General features: G+C 48.6%; 1 protein-coding gene across 17 annotated transcripts in view; it reads left to right on the forward strand.

Annotated features, from left to right (window-relative positions):
- The window catches only part of LOC140718497 (polyhomeotic-like protein 2), a 257,941-nt gene that overhangs the window by 219,016 nt on the left and 19,978 nt on the right, over positions 1 to 18,947 (forward strand). For 14 of the 17 annotated variants that reach the window (XR_012096706.1, XR_012096703.1, XR_012096702.1 and 11 more), the window contains 2 exons: positions 2,780 to 2,939; positions 9,211 to 9,413. Coding sequence is in view for 11 of the 17 variants with exons in the window: in XM_073032384.1 (XP_072888485.1) it covers positions 2,780 to 2,939; positions 9,211 to 9,413 (363 nt within the window). In the remaining 6 variants the exon portion in view is untranslated. The remainder of the gene's footprint in view (positions 1 to 2,779; positions 2,940 to 9,210; positions 9,414 to 18,947) is intronic. The other 3 variants (XM_073032392.1, XM_073032395.1, XM_073032396.1) reach the window with 1 other exon arrangement.

The following is an 18,947-nucleotide window of genomic DNA, read 5'->3' on the forward strand; positions in this document are numbered from 1 at the left end:
AGGCTTACGACACGGGGAGCATATTAGGCCATTTGGCCCACCGAGTCTTTTCCGAAAAATAAATCAGCCATGGTCATGGTTGTGATATGTTTTTGCAACACCTATTTTGGTTAGCAGTGCTGATTGATTGACAATTCCACAGATGGCTTCAAACTCCCTTATGCATTTCATTCCACTTGCAAACTCCCATGAGGCGTAGCAGTTAGTGTAACACTGTTACAGCACCAGGGTCTCAATTCCTACTATTCCCCTCTAAGGAGTTCATACATTCTGTGTAGATTTCCTCCGGGTGCTCTGGTTTCCTCCCATGTTGCAAAGGCGTACGGGTTATGGTCAGTAAGTTGTGGCCATGCTGTGTTGGCACCGGAGGCACGGTGACACTTGTGGGCTCTCCCAGCACATTCCCCACTGATTTGATTTGACCAAACGATGTATTTCACTGTATGTTTTAACATACGTGTGACAAAGAAAGTTTGTTTTATACTCCAACACTAGAAATCCTGCTACATCCCAACGTGTCAGCAGGGAATTTAATGTATCTGGCCATGGAATGTGTCAGTAATGGTTGGATCTCCAGAACTTTAACTGGTCTGACCCAGGTTCCAGTTGGATGACCGTTGGGACCCAGCAAACCCTCGGACCAACAGGTATTATGGTCTGCCCAGTGACATTCAGATCTGGTCAGTGGAAAAAATAGAACTCATGACATTCTGTCACGACTCAGAAAATCAGGTGTTATCTCGGTACTGGCTCTTTGCAGCTTCCTTTCAATTCTGTAGGGACGTGCTGAGGTTGTCGGAGAGATGTCCGTGGTTAGGTGCTGTGTATTTCTGAACATCTGTGAGTTTATAATTAGCCACATACTGCACAAAGCTGGGCGTCGGGCGTCAGATAGGAGCCAGGCTGATGTAGAGATAATTGTGTCACAACATATCAGTTCTCTATTGCCTAGATTAGAGAACATGTCTTACGAGGATAGGTTGGGCAAGCTAGGACTTTTCTCTTTGGAGTGAAGAACAATGAGAGGTGACAGGATGATAAGAGGCATTGATAGAATGGACAGGCAGACTATTTCCCAGGGAGGAAATGGTTATACAAGGAGGCATAATTTTAAGATGTTTAGAACAATACGGTGCATTTACGTTACAAGGTAAAGAGTAAACAGTATAACACTAGTGGCATTTCATACGTGATGGGACCTGGGAGGTGACAGTGAATTCATTTGTCTCACAGCCTGTGGGAAGAAGCTGTTTCCCATCCTAACAGCTCTTGTCCTAATGCTGCTGTTTCTCCTGCCCTGGTTGTAGGGGGTCAAAGAAATTATTGGATGAATGGCGGGGGGATCATTGACAATGCTGAGGGCTCTGCTTACAGAGTGCCCTGATAACTACTTCCAATGGGTGGAAGACATGATCCTCTTCGTAGTTGTCACAATCCTTTGTAGAGTGCTGCGGTCAAGTACCCTGCAACTCCCATACCAGATGGTGATGCAGCTGGCCAGGACACTGCTAAGAGTGCTCCTGTAAAAACTGTGGAGGGCTCGCTTAGAAACATAGAAAACCTACAGCACAATACAAAGCTGTGCCGAACATGTCACTACCCTCTAGAAATTACTAGGCTTACCCATAGCCCACTATTTTTCTAAGCTCCATGTACCTATCCAAAAGTCTCTTAAAAGACCCTATCGTATCCGCCTCCACCGCCATTGCCGGCAGCCCATTCCACGCACTCACCACTCTCTGCGTAAAAAAACACCCCTAACATCTCCTCTGTACACACTCCCCAGCACCTTAAACTTTGCTTTAATCTCTTCAGGAAGTGGAGATACTGCTGTGCTTTTCTGACCAAAAATGGCGGTGATGAGGGACCAGGAGAGCTCATCTGTTATGTGCACTCCCAACAACTTGGAGCTCCTAACTGTCTCCAGGGAGGAGCTGTTTGTTTGCAGTGAGTTGTGGTCAGCCTGCACCTTCCTAAGGTCCACAACCATCTCTTTGGTCTTGTCTACGTTGAGACTCAAGTTGTTGACTCTACTGCTGAAGTCCTCCCCCCAGTGTGTTTATAACTGTGAACGAGGCCATGCAGTCCATCGAGCTGCTGTAAGACCAATCCAGCAAGTCTTACTGCTCCCCCCCCCCAGAGCTTCTGTGTTCTTTTCCCAAGAACCTTGAGTTTCCTTTTTCTTGTAGGATGATAGGTAAACCTGCTTCCAAAGCAAGAACTTCAGGAAAATGGGAATTCCAGCAATTCACCTCCCTCTGAGAGGAGTCAATATTTAAGATTGTTTAATGTCATTTCCAGTACACAAGTGTAAAGAACAAAATAATTGTTACTCCAGATCCGGTGCAGCACAAACAACACGTATTAAGATAAAGAACACAATAATAATATTAAAACACAATAAATATTAATGCATAAGACAGTTTATATATATCTATATATATATATATATCTACATATGTAGATTGTCCATAAAGTGACGCTCGGCACAGGAGTGTCTGTACATAAGGTGACTCTGACAGGAAATGATAAAGTAGTGGTGGAGGGGTGGATTAGTGGGTGGAGGCGTTGATCAGACTTGCTACTTGGGGAAAGTACCTGTTGTGTAGTTGGTACCAGCATATCCTTTCTTAGATAAGGGGCCCAATTTGTAGAGGTTACTTGGGGAACCATCCCCGACAGTAGCTGGGCTGCCTCGGGGTGGGTGGGCTGGTGTATTTCAGCCCTGTGCAGGGCTGGGATGGGGCTGTTGGTTACTTGCTGATTCACTCTGTCGCAGATTCAGCAGAGCCTGAGGAGCGGGCCTGACAGCAGGAGGGACAAGCCTGACCCGGTGGCCGAGAAGGGACCGGTGGAGAAACCCAGTGCACCAACCACCCCAGGGCCCTCTGCCACACCCGACCAGAGGAAGGCCGAGCCCACCAAGCCTGTGACACAAGGTGAGAGTCCAGATGTCTGCGGGTATTGCTCCTACATCCCGGCCAATCCTGCCCCTCCCTCTCCCATCCCTCCTCTCTCTCTAGGATTGACTCAGGGAATGTGGGCAGACGCTCAGCGATGGGACTGACCCAGGGGATGTGAGCTGGTGGTCAGTGATGGGACTGACCCAGGGGATGTGGGCAGGTGGTCAGTGATGGGACTGAGCTGGGGATGTGGGCTGGTGGTCGGCGATGGGACTGACCCAGGGGATGTGGGCTGGTGGTCAGCGATGGGACTGACCCAGGGGATGTGAGCTGGTGGTCAGCGATGGGACTGACCCAGGGGATGTGAGCTGGTGGTCAGTGATGGGACTGACCCAGGGGATGTGAGCTAGTGGTCAGTGATGGGACTGACCCAGGGGATGTGAGCAGGTGGTCAGTGATGGGACTGACCCAGGGGATGTGAGCAGGTGGTCAGTGATGGGACTGACCCGGGGATGTGAGCTGGTGGTCAGTGATGGGACTGACCCAGGGGATGTGAGCTGGTGGTCGGTGATGGGACTGACCCAGGGGATGTGGGCTGGTGGTCAGTGATGGGACTGACCCAGGGGATGTGAGCTGGTGGTCAGTAATGGGACTGACCCAGGGGATGTGAGCTGGTGGTCAGTGATGGGACTGACCCGGGGATGTGAGCTGGTGGTCAGTGATGGTACTGACCCAGGGGATGTGAGCTGGTGGTCGGCGATGGGACTGACCCAGGGGATGTGGGCTGGTGGTCAGTGATGGGACTGACCCAGGGGATGTGAGCTGGTGGTCGGCGATGGGACTGACCCAGGGGATGTGAGCTGGTGGTCAGTGATGGGACTGACCCAGGGGATGTGAGCTAGTGGTCAGTGATGGGACTGACCCAGGGGATGTGAGCAGGTGGTCAGTGATGGGACTGACCCGGGGATGTGAGCTGGTGGTCAGTGATGGTACTGACCCAGGGGATGTGAGCTGGTGGTCAGCGATGGGACTGACCCAGGGGATGTAGGCAGGTGGTCAGCGATGGGACTGACCCAGGGGATGTGAGCTGGTGGTCAGTGATGGGACTGACCCAGGGGATGTAGGCAGGTGGTCAGCGATGGGACTGACCCAGGGGATGTGAGCTGGTGGTCAGTGATGAGACTGACCCAGGGGATGTGAGCAGGTGGTCAGTGATGGGACTGACCCGGGGATGTGAGCTGGTGGTCAGCGATGGGACTGACCCAGGGGATGTAGGCAGGTGGTCAGCGATGAGACTGACCCAGGGGATGTGAGCTGGTGGTCAGTGATGGGACTGACCCAGGGGATGTGGGCTGGTGGTCAGTGATGGGACTGACCCAGGGGATGTAGGCAGGTGGTCAGTGATGGGTCTGACCCAGGGGATGTGAGCTGGTGGTCAGCGATAGGTCTGACCCAGGGGATGTGAGCTGGTGGTCAGTGATGGGACTGACCCAGGGGATGTGAGCTGGTGGTCCGTGATGGGACTGACCCAGGGGATGTGAGCTAGTGGTCAGCGATGGGACTGACCCAGGGGATGTGAGCTGGTGGTCAGCGATAGGTCTGACCCAGGGGATGTGAGCTGGTGGTCAGTGATGGGACTGAGCTGGGGATGTGAGCTGGTGGTCAGTGATGGGACTGACCAGGGGATGTGAGCTGGTGGTCAGTGATGGGTCTGACCCAGGGGATGTGAGCTGGTGGTCAGCGATGGGACTGACCCAGGGGATGTGAGCTGACAGGCGGTGATGGGACTGACCCAGGGGATGTGAGCTGGTGGTCAGCGATGGGACTGACCCAGGGGATGTGAGCTGGTGGTCAGTGATGGGACTGACCCAGGGGATGTGAGCTGGTGGTCAGTGATGGGACTGACCCAGGGGATGTGAGCAGGTGGTCAGCGATGGGACTGACCCAGGGGATGTGAGCTGGTGGTCAGTGATGGGACTGAGCTGGGGATGTGAGCTGGTGGTCGGTGATGGGACTGACCAGGGGATGTGAGCTGGTGGTCAGTGATGGGTCTGACCCAGGGGATGTGAGCTGGTGGTCAGTGATGGGTCTGACCCAGGGGATGTGAGCTGGTGGTCAATGATGGGACTGAGCTGGGGATGTGAGCTGGTGGTCAGTGATGGGACTGACCCAGGGGATGTGGGCTGACAGTCGGTGATGGGTCTGACCCAGGGGATGTGAGCTGGTGGTCAGTAATGGGACTGACCCAGGGGATGTGGGCTGGTGGTCAGTGATGGGACTGACCCAGGGGATGTGAGCTGGTGGTCAGCGATAGGTCTGACCCAGGGGATGTGAGCTGGTGGTCAGTGATGGGGCTGACCCAGGGGATGTGAGCTGGTGGTCAGTGACGGGACTGACCCAGGGGATGTGAGCTGGTGGTCAGCGATGGGACTGACCCAGGGGATGTGAGCTGGTGGTCAGCGATAGGTCTGACCCAGGGGATGTGAGCTGGTGGTCAGTGATGGGACTGACCCAGGGGATGTGAGCTGGTGGTCAGTGACGGGACTGACCCAGGGGATGTGAGCTGGTGGTCAGTCATGGGACTGAGCTGGTGATGTGGGCTGAGAGTCGGTGATGGGACTGACCCAGGGGATGTACACTGACTGAAGGGGCTGCATCTGTGCTGTAGTGCTGTAGGACTCTGAGGTAAACAGCCAGGCAAGTGAGCAGCTGGATAATGTGTCACATGAAGATAGGCCTCAGATGGATGCTCCTCGAGCCAGGTGTTCCTTTGATGCACGTTGTACACCCTCTGATCTCCAATTCCTGCACTTCAAGTGGGGCAAATGTCCTTCCTGAGTTAACATCAGAATTCTAATCGGCTTTAATCTCACTAGCAGTTGCCACCTTTGCAATCGCATCAACGTGCTGGGCTCAGCGTAGATCCACAGAGATGTTGACACTGAGGAATTTGAAACTGCTCGTCCTTTCCACAGCAGATACCTTGATGAGGTCTGGTGTGTGTTCCCTCGACTTCTCCTTCCAGAGTCCACAGTTAGTTCAGATATCACAGGGAATGCTTCAGTTTAGCAGTGTTGTGTGTGACATCGCTGTAACAGTGAATAAAAGGTTAATTGTTCTGTTCACCCCACTCAGATTGACTCATGGCTTGTTAATACATTTGTTGTTACTTTGAGGCCAATTAAAGCCGTTGCCCTTGGAGACTGCCAGGAATGATCCAAATATCGTGCAAAACATCGCATGCCTGCCAACAGCAGAGGGATGAGGCTCTCAACATGTTCCTAGGACCAATCAAAGCACTCCATACACCCCTCCACCCTCCCGCTTCTGTTCCTCAACTCTGTTCCTCAAGACTGGCCGGGACTTATTCATTGCCTCAACCAACCGCAGGTTCAAACATAGAAAACCTACAGCACAATACAGGCCCTTCGGCCCACAAAGCTGTGCCGAACACGTCCTTACCTTAGAAATTACCTAGTGTTACCCATAGCCCTCTATTTTTTTAAGCTCCATGTACCTATCCAGGAGTCTCTTAAAACACCCTATTGTATCCGCCTCCACTGCCGCTGCCGGCAGCCTATTCCACACACTCACCACTCTCTGTGTAAAAAAACTTACCCCTGACATCTCCGCTGTACCTGCATACAAGCACCTTAAAACTGTGCCCTCTCAGTGGGGTCTGACCAGGGTCCCATATAGCTGCAACATTATCTCTTGGCTCCTAAACTCAATCTCACGATTGAAGGTGAATGCTCCGTACGCCTTCTTAACCACAGAGTCAACCTGTGCATCTGCTTTGAGCGTCCTATGGACTCAGACCCCAAGATCCCTCTGATCCTCCATGCTGCCAAGTCTTACACTAATACTATGTTCTGCCATCATATTTGACTTACCAAAATGAACCTCTTCACACTTATCTGGGTTGAACTCCATCTGCCACTTCACAGCCCAGTTTTGCATCCTATCAATGTCCCGCTGTAACCTCTGACAGCCCTCCACACTATCCACAACACCCCCAACCTTTGTGTCATCAGCAAATTTACTAACCCATCCCTCCACTTCATTATCTAGGTCATTTATAAAAATCAGAACAGATCCCTGAGACACACCACTGATCACCGACCAGTGACAAAGTTCAAAAAGTTCCAAGTAAATTTATTATCGAAGTGCATTATATTACCATATATAACTCTGAGATTCATTTTCTTGTGGGCATACACAGTAAATACAAAGAATCACAATAGAATCAAAGGACAACTGCACACAGCAAGATGGACAAGCAACCAATGTGAAAAATACAAAAAAACTCTGCAAATGCAAAAAGAAAATAAATAAACAAGCAAGCAATAAATACCGGGTACGTGAGATGAAGAGTCCTTGAAAGTGAGCCCATAGGTTGTGGGAACAGTTCAGAGATGGGGTGAGTGAAGTTATCCCCTCTGGCTCAGTGCCTGATGGTTGAGGGGTAGTGACTGTTCCTGAACCTGGTGGTGTGGGACCTGATGGTTGAGGGGTAGTGACTGTTCCTGAACCTTGTGGTGTGGGACCTGATGGTTGAGGAGTAGTGACTGTTCCTGAACCTGGTGGTGTGGGACATGATGGTTGAGGGGTAGTGACTGTTCCTGAACCTTGTGGCGTGGGACCTGATGGTTGAGGGGTAGTGACTGTTCCTGAACCTGGTGGCGTGGGACCTGATGGTTGAGGGGTAGTGACTGTTCCTGAACCTGGTGGCGTGGGACCTGATGGTTGAGGGGTAGTGACTGTTCCTGAACCTGGTGGTGTGGGACCTGATGGTTGAGGGGTAGTGACTGTTCCTGAACCTGGTGGTGTGGGACCTGATGGTTGAGGGGTAGTGACTGTCCTTGAACCTGGTGGTGTGGGACCTGATGGTTGAGGGGTAGTGACTGTTCCGGAACCTGGTGGTGTGGGACCTGATGGTTGAGGGGTAGTGACTGTTCCTGAACCTGGTGGCGTGGGACCTGATGGTTGAGGGGTAGTGACTGTTCCTGAACCTGGTGGCGTGGGACCTGATGGTTGAGGGGTAGTGACTGTTCCTGAACCTGGTGGCGTGGGACCTGATGGTTGAGGGGTAGTGACTGTTCCTGAACCTGGTGGTGTGGGACCTGATGGTTGAGGGGTAGTGACTGTTCCTGAACCTGGTGGTGTGGGACCTGAGGCTCCTGTACCTTCCTCCTGATGCCAGCCGTGAGGAAGAGAGCAAGATCACTGACGGTGGAGAGCTCTCAAAGAAACAAGGCGATAAGTTCCAGTGATGCTAAAGGAAGGGTAAACAATGTCACCGATCACCGATACGAAGCCTCCTGATCTTACATAGGGCTTGATAGGGAATAGTCTCATCACTTGAGAAGGTAGACAGTGTCTCAATGTAACATGTCATGTCAAAGACTGAGAATGCTCAACCTCTCACCCTCTCTCAGTTCTCGCTCCCTCCATATCCACTCCCCACACTTCTGTCTCCCCTCTTCCTGCTCCCCTCCCCAATCTTTCTCCCTATTATCACTCCTCCCTCTCCCACCTCTCAATTCCACCCCCTCAGCCTCCCCTTCCTCTCCCTTCTGCCACCTCTCTCCTTCCCTCACCTGCCTCTCTCCATCCACCACTTCTCTCCACCATAAGACACAGGAGCAGAATTAGGCCATTTAGCCCATCGATTCTACTCCACCATTCCATCATGGCTGATTTATTATCTCTCTCTTAACCCCATTCTCCTGCCTTCTGTCTGTAACCTTTGGCACTCTGACTAATCAAGAAATATCAGCCTCTGATTTAAATATACCCAATGACTTGGCCTCCACAGCCACTTGTGACAATGAATTCCACAGATTCACCACCCTCTGGCTAAACAAACTCATCCTCATCTCCATTCTGAAGGGGCATCCCTCTATTCTGAGCTGTGCCGGAGGTAGACTCTCCCACTATAGGATAATCCTCTCTGTCTAGGCCTTTCAATATTTGGCAGGTTTCAATGAAATCTCCCCTCATTCTGCTAAACTTCAGTGAGTACAGAGCTGTCAAACGCTCCACCGCTCTCTTTCCCTCCCTCTCACTCTACTCTTCCACTTCTTGCTGTGTTTTCCCTCCTCCATCCCAACACTCCTCAGACACGATAGTGTAGTAATTCTTCTGCCAGGGTTAATGGGTGGGTTGCTGGGTGGTACAGCTGATCTCAATTTTTTAAAATGGCGACACGGTGGTCCTGTGATAGGGCAGTGGGCGTGGAGTGGGAGAAGAAGTTGTGAAGGGTGGGGTTGGTGCACAGTCACATGCTTGTCGTTCTCCCCCACAGGGAAAGGCCCAGAGACCGTGAATGCGAAGTCCCCTTCCCCTGCTCCAACCATGACATCAGGAAATGGCAGCACGACCTCGTCTGTGACGGTGAGCGTGCCACAGAACGCCGAGAACAAACCACCTCAGGCCATTGTCAAGCCCCAGATTCTCACGCATGTCATCGAGGGGTTCGTTATCCAGGAGGGTGCAGAGCCATTCCCCGTGAGTACCCTCAGTCCCGTGGACTTCACCTTCACTCAGGGGAGGGGGTTCGCTGCCCATTTGTTCACAGCCTAGTCATCTACCAACTTACAGCTACCAAGTGGCAGCTTCACTAACTAGCACCTATGAAGCTTAACTTGGTGGTTTAACTAACTAATACCACTAAGTTTGACCATTTGTTTAACTAACTAGAAACACTAACTTTGACCTGGCAGTTTAACCAACTAATACCACTAAGTTTGACCTGATGGTTAACTAACTAGAAACACTGACTTTGACCTGACAGATTAACTAACTAGTACCACTAAATTTGTTCTGGTGGGTTGACTAACTAGCACCAAGTCTGATCTGGTGGTTGAACTAACTAGTATTACTAAGTTTGACTTGATGGTTTAACAAACTAATACTATAAAATTTAACTTGGTGGTTGAACTTTACAGCGACTCGATGGGTGAGCTAACTGGCATCACTGAGAGTGACCTACAGACTTCAGTTCTGTAGAGTTGGTCTGCTCAATGTTATGGCATAGCACAGTGCTAGCCTGCAGCAGGGTGTGGATTGCACTGGAGGATGCCTGTCCACTCAGACTGGCCAGTTGCTGAGAGAACGGCCTAATTCACCTTACCGACAGTGCAACAGCTTCTCCTGATCTACTCGGAGCCTGGTCACCTTGTCTGATTTCCTTTCTACTGGTTATGTAAAGCATATTTAAAGTGGAGGTTGATAGGTTCTTGATTAGTCAGGGCGTCAAAGGTTATGGGAAGATGGTAGGAGAATGGGGTTGAGAGGGGTAATAAATCAGCCATAATGGAATGACAGAGCAGACTCAAGGGGGTGAATGGCCTAATTCTGCTCCTATGTTTTATGGTTTAAACACTCACCCTTAGTTACACGCACACTGTTAACGAGGAATCCTGCCTTAAGATGTCAAGAGGAATTTTACACCATTGGTTGGAGCGGGGTCTCAGATAAGTTCAGCTCCTGTTTCACACTCCTACACCTTCTAGGTAATTGGAAGGATGTTTGGATATCCTGCCATGACCTCCCATGTTCCCTAACTATGTAGGAGTAAGCCATTTGTCCTATTGGGTCTATGCCAATGAACCACTGCTCTAATGACTTGGCAGTGAATTCTACACATTCGCAACTCTCTGCCTAGACCCGTTGACCAGCACCCAGACCTAGCCCTCCATATACCTACCATCCGTGTACAAATCCAAACTTCACTTAGAAGTTGTAATCGAGCTCACATGCACCACTTGCACTGGCAGCTCATTCCACACTCTCATGACCCTCTGAGTGAAGAAGTTTCCCCTCATGTTCCCCTTAAACTTTTCACCTTTCACCCTTAACCCATGACCTCTAGTTGTAGTCCCAGCCAACCTCAATGGAAAATGCCTGCATGCTTTTATCCTACATGTACCCCTCATTTTGTATACCACTATCAAATCTCCTGTCAGTCTTCTACATTCCAAGGAATAAAGTCCTAACCTATTCAATCTTTCCCTATAACTCAGGTCTTCAAGTCCCAGCAACATCCTTGTAAATTTTCTCTGTGCCCTTTAACCTCATTTACATCTTTCCTGTAGGTAGGTGACTAAAACTGCAAACAGCCCTCCAAATTAAGCCTCAACAATGTCTTGTACAACTTCAACATAACACTCTATTTCCTGTACTTAGTACTTTGATTTATAAAGAACAATGTGCTAAAAGCTTTCTTTACGACCTTGTTTACCTGTGATACCACTTTCGTTAAATTATAGACCTGTTTTCCCAGATCCCTTTGTTTTAACACACTCCTCAGTGAGGTACTGTTCACTGTACAAGACCCACCCTGGTTGTTCCTACCTTGCATTTGTCTGCATTAAATTCCATCTGCCATTTTCCAGTTGTTCCTGATCTTGTTGCAAACTTTAATAATCTTTCTCGCTGTCCACCACACCCCCATTCTTACTGTTATCCACAAATTTGCTAATCCAGTTAACCGCATTATCATCTAGATCATTGATATAGATGACAAACAACAACAGACACAGCACTGATCTCTGCGGCACTCCACTAGTCACAGGCCTCCAATCAGAGAGGTAACCATCTAGTACCACTCACTGGCTTCTCCCATAAAGCCAATGTTTACTCCAATTTATTACCTCATCTTGAACGTCAAGTGACTGTATCTTTTTGACCAACCTCTCATCGGGGACCTTGTCAAATGCTTTGCTGAAGTCCGTGTAGACAACATCCACTGCCTTGCCTTCATCAACTTTGCTGGTAACTTCCTCAATAAGCTGTAAGATCGGTTAGACATGACCTACCACACACAAAACCATGCTGACTGTCCCTTATCAGTCCCTCTGTCTGTCCAATTACTCACGTATACAGTCCCTTAGAACACCTTCCAGTAACTTTCCCACTACTGACGTCAGGCTCACCTGGTCACAGTGAGAGCATGAAAACTCCTCACAGACAGTGCCAGAGTCCAGGATCAAACCCAGGACTCTGAAGCTGTTCTGCAGAGGCTTTCCCCACTGTACTGCCCAACATCCACCAGGAACCCTCACCAGGTTCCAGGAAGGAGCAGTGGGTGAGGGGATAGGGGAAAAGTTCAGGTTTAACTTATTGTCATTCAACCGTGCACGTGTAGAGTACTGTACAAAGTCCTAGCTAGGGTGCGTAGACTTTTGCACAGTGCTATATTTGTCAACGTGGAGCAGAGAGCGAGTTTGTAAATCTGGCAGAAGCAAAGGATGTTGGGGATGGTGAGGGTGGAACGTCGCAGGAAGGGTATGGGATGAGTGGCAGAGAAGGGGTCCGGGGCAGGGGTGGCAGTGGTGCAAACACACCCACCCCTGAGACACCAGGCAAGGTCATTTGATTAGAAATAATTGGTTTGTAATCATTACCAAATGTCTCTCTGGTGCTTTCTACTCCCTCCCTCTCCCTACCACGATTCCCCCCCGCCCCGTGCCCTTTCCACTCTCATTCCACAAGAGAGACCTATCCCATATCAGAATCAGGTTTATCATCACTCACATATGTCATGAAATTCACTTTTTTTCCCAATATTTTTATTAGTTTCTACATAGAAGAATACAGAGTACAAGAAAGTGTATATAAAAGGTAAAAGAGATTAGAAAAAAGCTACCAATTACGTTATATCTGATAATAATAACAATCTCATTATCCCGTATTGATGTAAGTTAATCAATAGTTATATTGAAATATACTAATTTATTACAAAAGAAAGAATCTAACCCCTACCATAGCCATTGATCATGGGTAGGAGGAAAAGCATCTTTCCATTTAAACAAAAGCGTTGTCCTCGCTATAAGAGAGCTAAAGGCTAAAATATGTAAATCAGATGCCTTCGGCTTAATATCTCGTCCTGCAACAATACCGAATAGGGCCGTCAGAGGGTTAGGCTTAACATTGACTTTAAAAAGTAAGCTTTTTTCAGTGTTGCAGCAGTACAGTGCAATACATAAAATCACCATAGTAACGTGCAAAGCTCGTGGGCACCCTGGCTATAGATATGACTTTTGCACAGTACACCACCAAACAGAACGATGTTCCTCTGGACCAAGGTGCACAACACAGTACGTATAACTCACACACACAACACAAAGTAATGTTACCACAAATAATAAGGTGCATTTATGATAGAAATTTAAAAAGTAAACAGTATAATACTACTGGTGCTTCGTACGTGGTGAAATGCGTACGTGGGGCATTAAGTTCAGTAGTCTCATGGTCTGAGAGAAGAAGCTTTTTCCCATCCTAACAGTTCTTGCCCTAGTACTATTGTACCTCCAGCCTGATGGTAGGGATTGTTGGACAGTGGTTCCTGTGGGATCTCTACCTGGAGGAATCCTTCCTCCCAAACCCCATCTCCCCACTGAATCCATCCCAGAGAACCCATGACACCTGGTACAACGAAGGGCGACCGAGGTCGAGGGGGGCAGGAGAGAGAGAAGGGTCCATTGTTCACACCTAGCTGAAGGAGGCAGTCACTCCGTCTGGGTACTGTAGTGCTTATACCAGGTATACGGGCAGTAATCTCCCTGGCATTCATCGCCAGCCCTCAGGACAGGAAACCAGTGGGATATGTGGAATTCTGGGGTTACGTCCTACCAGCGTTAATCTCAGTTTCCTCGTCTGACAATCCTGAGACCAGATATTAAATCCCATTATGGAGGCCTTTATTGGTTGGATCAACTATAAATGTTACATTCTAGCTGCCTGCATTTTTGCTGCAGCGCCGTCAGTCAGTACGCAAGCCTGGGCAGTACGATATGAAGAGCAAGCTTTTGCTTGTACAGTAGGCTCCCACCTCTCCATTCAGCTGATGAATCCAAAGAAATGGCAGAGACGGAAGCAGTTTGGCTCCAGTGTCATCGCTGCAGTTGTCAGTCAGCGTTAACTCAACGTAGTGCCTTAGGGACTCCAGCTCCGGATTTTTCCTTGGGGTCTACCCCCGAAGACATCCCCATGAGTGGGTATAACCGTAAGGCAGCGGAGCTTTGAGATCAGTTTTCCATCTCCTGGATCAGCTGACAACCAGGGCTGACGAGCCCCATGACAGTTGTGTAGTTCAAAACATAGAACAGTACAGCACAAGAACAGGCCCTTCAGCTCACAGTGATTTGCCAGACTAATTAAACAAGTAATTCAATATCCAACTAACCCCTTTTTCAACTACTTATTCCCACCATAGGTGCTTCCTGACTAGCTGAGTTCCTCTAGCATTGTGTGTGTGTGTTGCTCAAGATTTTCAGCATCTGCAGAATCTCTTGTGTTTATAATCTTTTCTACCTACACAGTGTCCAGGCTCCCGTAGTTCTCTATACACTCATGTGTCTAAAACGGTCATAACTGCCTCTGTCATTTTGGACTCCAACACCACCCCTGGCAGCACATTCGAGGCATGCACCATTCTCTCTGTGAAAAAACCTGCCCTGTACATTTGCATGGGACATAGGAACAGAATTAAACCACTCAGCACACTGAGTCTGTTCCATCATTCGATCATGGCTGATTTATTACCCTCTCAATCCCATTATCCTCCTGCTGTCTCCCCGTACCTTTGGTGCCCATACTAATCAAGATTCTATTAGGCTCCACTTTAAATGTACCCAATGATTTGGCCTCCACAGCCATCTGTAGCAATGAATTCTACAAATTCACCACCCTCTGGGTCAATCAATTCCTCCTCATCTCAATTCTAAATGGACACCTCTCTATTCTGAGGCTGTGTCCTCTGGTCTTAGACTCTCCCACCATAGGAAACATCCTCTCCACATCCACTCTATCAAGGCCTTTCACCATTTGATAAGTTTTGATGAAATCACCCATCATTCCCCTGAATTCCAGTGAGCACAGGCCCAGACCCATCAAACACTCTTCGTATGACAAGCCATTCAATCGTTTTTGTGAACCTCCTACAGCACTCACATCTACGGTGATGAAGTGCTTTGAGAGGTTGATTATGGATAATAATCAACTCCTGCCTGAGCAAGGACGTGGACTCACTGCAATCTGTCTATCACCACAGTGGGTCTACAGCAGATACCATCCCATTGGCTCTTCAAGGTGCCTTGGATCACCTGGACAACACCTATACTTACATCGGGTTACTGTTTCTGACTGTAGCAGCCTGATGTAGGTACAGTTTAACACAATCACTCCTACAGTTCTGATCAAAAAGCTACAAAGCCTGGGCCTCTGTACTCCCTTCTGCAGCTGGATCCTGGACTTCCTCACATGAAGACCACAGTTTGTGTGGATTGGAAATAATATCTCCACCTTGCTGATGATCAACACTGGCACACATCAAGGATGTGTGCTTAGCCCACTGCTCTCCTCTCTCTGCACATCTCAAATGCATTTTTGCTGACAAGACAACTATTGCTGGCAGAGGGTGTACAGGAGTGAGATGTATCAGCTGTTTGAATGGTGTGGCAGCAAAAACCTTGCACTCATTGTTAGTCAGACCAAAGAATTAATTGTGGACTTCAGAAAGGGTAAGACGAGGAAACATGCAACATTGCTCATCGGGAGATGAAAGGGTGAGTAATTTCAAGTTCCTGGGTAGTTGCACCGCTGAGGATCTATCATGGGCCCAATAGATCAATACATTTGCACAGAAGGCACGAACGACAATGGCTTTATTTCATTAGGAATTTTGTCACAAATTTCTGCTGATGTTTCTTGAAGAGCATTTTAACTGGCCGCATCACCGTCCCGTGCGGAGTACCGCACACTGCAGAGAGCTGTAAACTCATGGGCGCTAGGCTCCCCAGCATCCAGGATATCTTCAAGGAACGAAGCCTCAAAAAGGCAGCATCCATCATTAAGGACCCCTTTCGCCCAGACATGCCCTCTCCTCATTGCTACCATGTGTCCGCTGTGGTTCAGTGGGGAAGCACTCCAACCGGAAAGAGCTGCAAGAAGTTGTAAGCTCAACCAGCTCCATCAGGGACACAAGCCTCCCAAGCATTGAGGGCAAAGCCTCAAGAAGGCTGCATCCATCATTAAGGACCCCATCGCCCAGGACATGCCCTCTCCTCATTGTGACCAATAGGGAGAACATAGAGGAGCCTGAAGACACACACTCAATGTTTCAGGAACAACTTCTTCCCCTGCCATCAGACTTCTGAATGGAAATTGAACTCGTGAACACCACCTCACTACTTATTTTTTCTCTTTTTATACTACTTAATTTTTTAATGTAGATACATAACTAATTTACAGTTTTATTGGTATTGCAATGTACTGTTGCCGCATAACAAATGTAACGACATATGCCAGTGATATTAATTCTGATTCTAGGCCTCATAACCTTATAAACCTCTATCAAATCTCCCCTCAGCCTCCACCGCTCCAGATAAAACACCTAAATTTGTCCATCCTCTCGTTATAGCAACATGCTCTCTAATGCTGGTAAACCTCTTCTGCACCCTCTCCAAAGCCTCAACATCCTTCCTATAACAGGGTGACGGGAACTGCAGCAATATTCCAGATGTGGCCTAACCAGAGTTTTATAAAGCTGCAACATAACTTCTTGACTTTATTCCATAACCTTGTCAACCTTTGTAGCCACTTTCAGAGAGCTAGGAACTTGGGCCCCAAGACCCATAGATTGTTAGGAAGAACTGATAATGTTTCTGAGGTGTCATTAAATTCCCTGGTTCACAAGTTTCTGAGGTCAGCAGGTGAAGGTCCTTAACCCAGCTGCTCTGTAAGTGACTCCCAGTGTGTTGTGGGTCTTGCTTCGCTGTGCACTGGACTGTAACCCCCAGTGTTACTGCAGCCTTTTGAGGCAGCTCATCACCACCTTCTCCAGGACAGCAGGGGCTTTGCAATGAATACCTCCCCTCCCCACTCCAAAAACTGGATAAGGAAAAGATAGTAATTCTGCAGACGCTGGAAATCCAGTGCAGCGCGCACGAAACGCAGGAGGAACGCAGCAGTCAGGCAGCGTCTGTGGAAATGAATAAAGTCGATGTTCTGGGCCGAGGCCCTTCATCAGGACTGGAAAGGAAGAGGGAATAGGTCCGAATAAGAAGTTGGGAGGAGGGAAAGGAGGACAAGCTGGAAGATGAGGTGGGGGGAGGGGTGAAGTAAGAAGCTGGGAGGTGATAAGTGGAAAAGGTAAAAGGCTGGAGAGGAGAGTGGATCATGGGAGAAAGGGAAGGTAGAAGGGCACTGAGGGAAAGGGTGATGATAGACAGGTGAAGTTGGGCGCCCTGTGAAGTAACTGAGCTGATGGCTTCATTGTCAGTGTCAAATCTGCCGTCTCTCACAGTAGGTGACAAAAGCATTTTGCGTGTGGTTTACATGTCTGCGCGTGTCACTGGGGTGGTGGGGTGGATGGGGGGGGTGTCAAAGCAAGCAATATTTTGTGGGGAGATTTTTGCACTAATTGGCAATGACATTTTTGTGTCTGTACCTCTCTTCTCATCACGTTTGAATGATTTCCACAACCTTCTCTATCGACGCTCTCTCCATGGGCAATTTTTGTGAGTGATTCGCTTTTCTACTTTACGATACTGTGTCATGTCGCTGATTTTTTTTAAAATGATGTACCGTGGCAGTGTCCTGTCTCCTGGCATCCATTCTCTGCTGCTGCACCCCTCCTGTCTGTGTCACTGTGTAACCTGCAGTAAGGTCCACCTGCATGCTTCAGCCAGCCTTGCCTGCACAATGTGACCCATAAAAATGCCTCTTAATGCCGTTGCTTGGGACCCGTGGGATTATCAGTGTGGGCGCAGTTCCTGACCACAACCTGCAACACACAGCTGAAATGCCTTGAGCCTTGCATGCTGCCCATGACCTTCTGATCTCCTCCAGCTGAGAGCCAGGAAGAGGGCAACCACTTGATGAAGCTGATGAAACCTATTAAATATTGAAAGGCCTAGATTAGCGAAGATGTGGAGAGAAAGATTCTGATAGTGGTGGAGCTTAGGACCAGAGGCCAGCCTCAGAATGGAGGGATGTCCATTTAGAACAGAGATGAGGAGGAATTTCTTTAGCCAAGGGTGGTAAATCTGTGGAATTCTTTGCCACAGATGGCTGTGGAGCCCCAGTCATTTGATATATTTAAATAGGTTCTTGATTAGTCAGGGTGTCAAAGGTTACAGGGAGAAGATGGGAGAATGGGGTTGAAAGGGTTAACAATTCAGTCATGATGGAATGGCAGAGCAGACTTGATGGTTTGAATGGCCTAATTCTGCTCTCATGTCATGGTATTATGGTCACTGGCGAAGGTGTAAGGAATAAGATAACAGCATGTCATTCAATCATCTTGGAGTGAAGAAGGATGCGAGGTGACTTGAGAGAGGTGTACAAGATGATGAGAGGCATGGATCAAATGGACAGCCAGAGACTTTTACACAGGATGGAAATTGCTCATATGAGAGGACAAGTATTAAGATGATTGGAGGAAAGCATAGGGAGATGTCTTGTGGATTTTTCTTACACAGTGATAGGTGAGATGAAGGCAGATACTTTAGCGGCTTTTAAGAGAGGCACATGAATGATAGAAATATGGAGGGTTATATAGGAGGGAAGGGTTAGATTAATCTTGGAGTAGGTTAAAAGGTCGGCACAACTTTGTGGTGTGAAGAGCCTGTACTGTGTTATAATGTTCAGAGTAGGAAGCAGAACAGGTGGGAGCTTGGGGTCATTACGACAGGGTGAATCTTTATTCTGAAGGTCATCAGTACCAGAAAGTTCATGGAGACATTTTGAGATGGTGGTTGTCCAATTGTGTGTTAATTGCTTTCAATATACTCAATGGCTTGGAGGAACTCAGTAGGTTAGGCAGCATCTATGGAGGAGAATGAACAGTTGACATTCTAGGCCGAGGTCCCTCTGAAGGGTCTTGGCCTGAAACATCAACTGTTTATTCCCCTCCATAGGTGCTGCCTGAACAGCTGAGTTCCTCCAGCATTTTACGTTTGTTGCTCTAGATTTCCAGCATCTGCAGAATCTTCCATGTTTCAATGACGAGAGGCATTGATCGTGTGGATAGTCAGA

This window comes from Hemitrygon akajei, chromosome 29, assembly GCF_048418815.1.
Source record: "Hemitrygon akajei chromosome 29, sHemAka1.3, whole genome shotgun sequence".
Classification (NCBI taxonomy): domain Eukaryota; kingdom Metazoa; phylum Chordata; class Chondrichthyes; order Myliobatiformes; family Dasyatidae; genus Hemitrygon; species Hemitrygon akajei.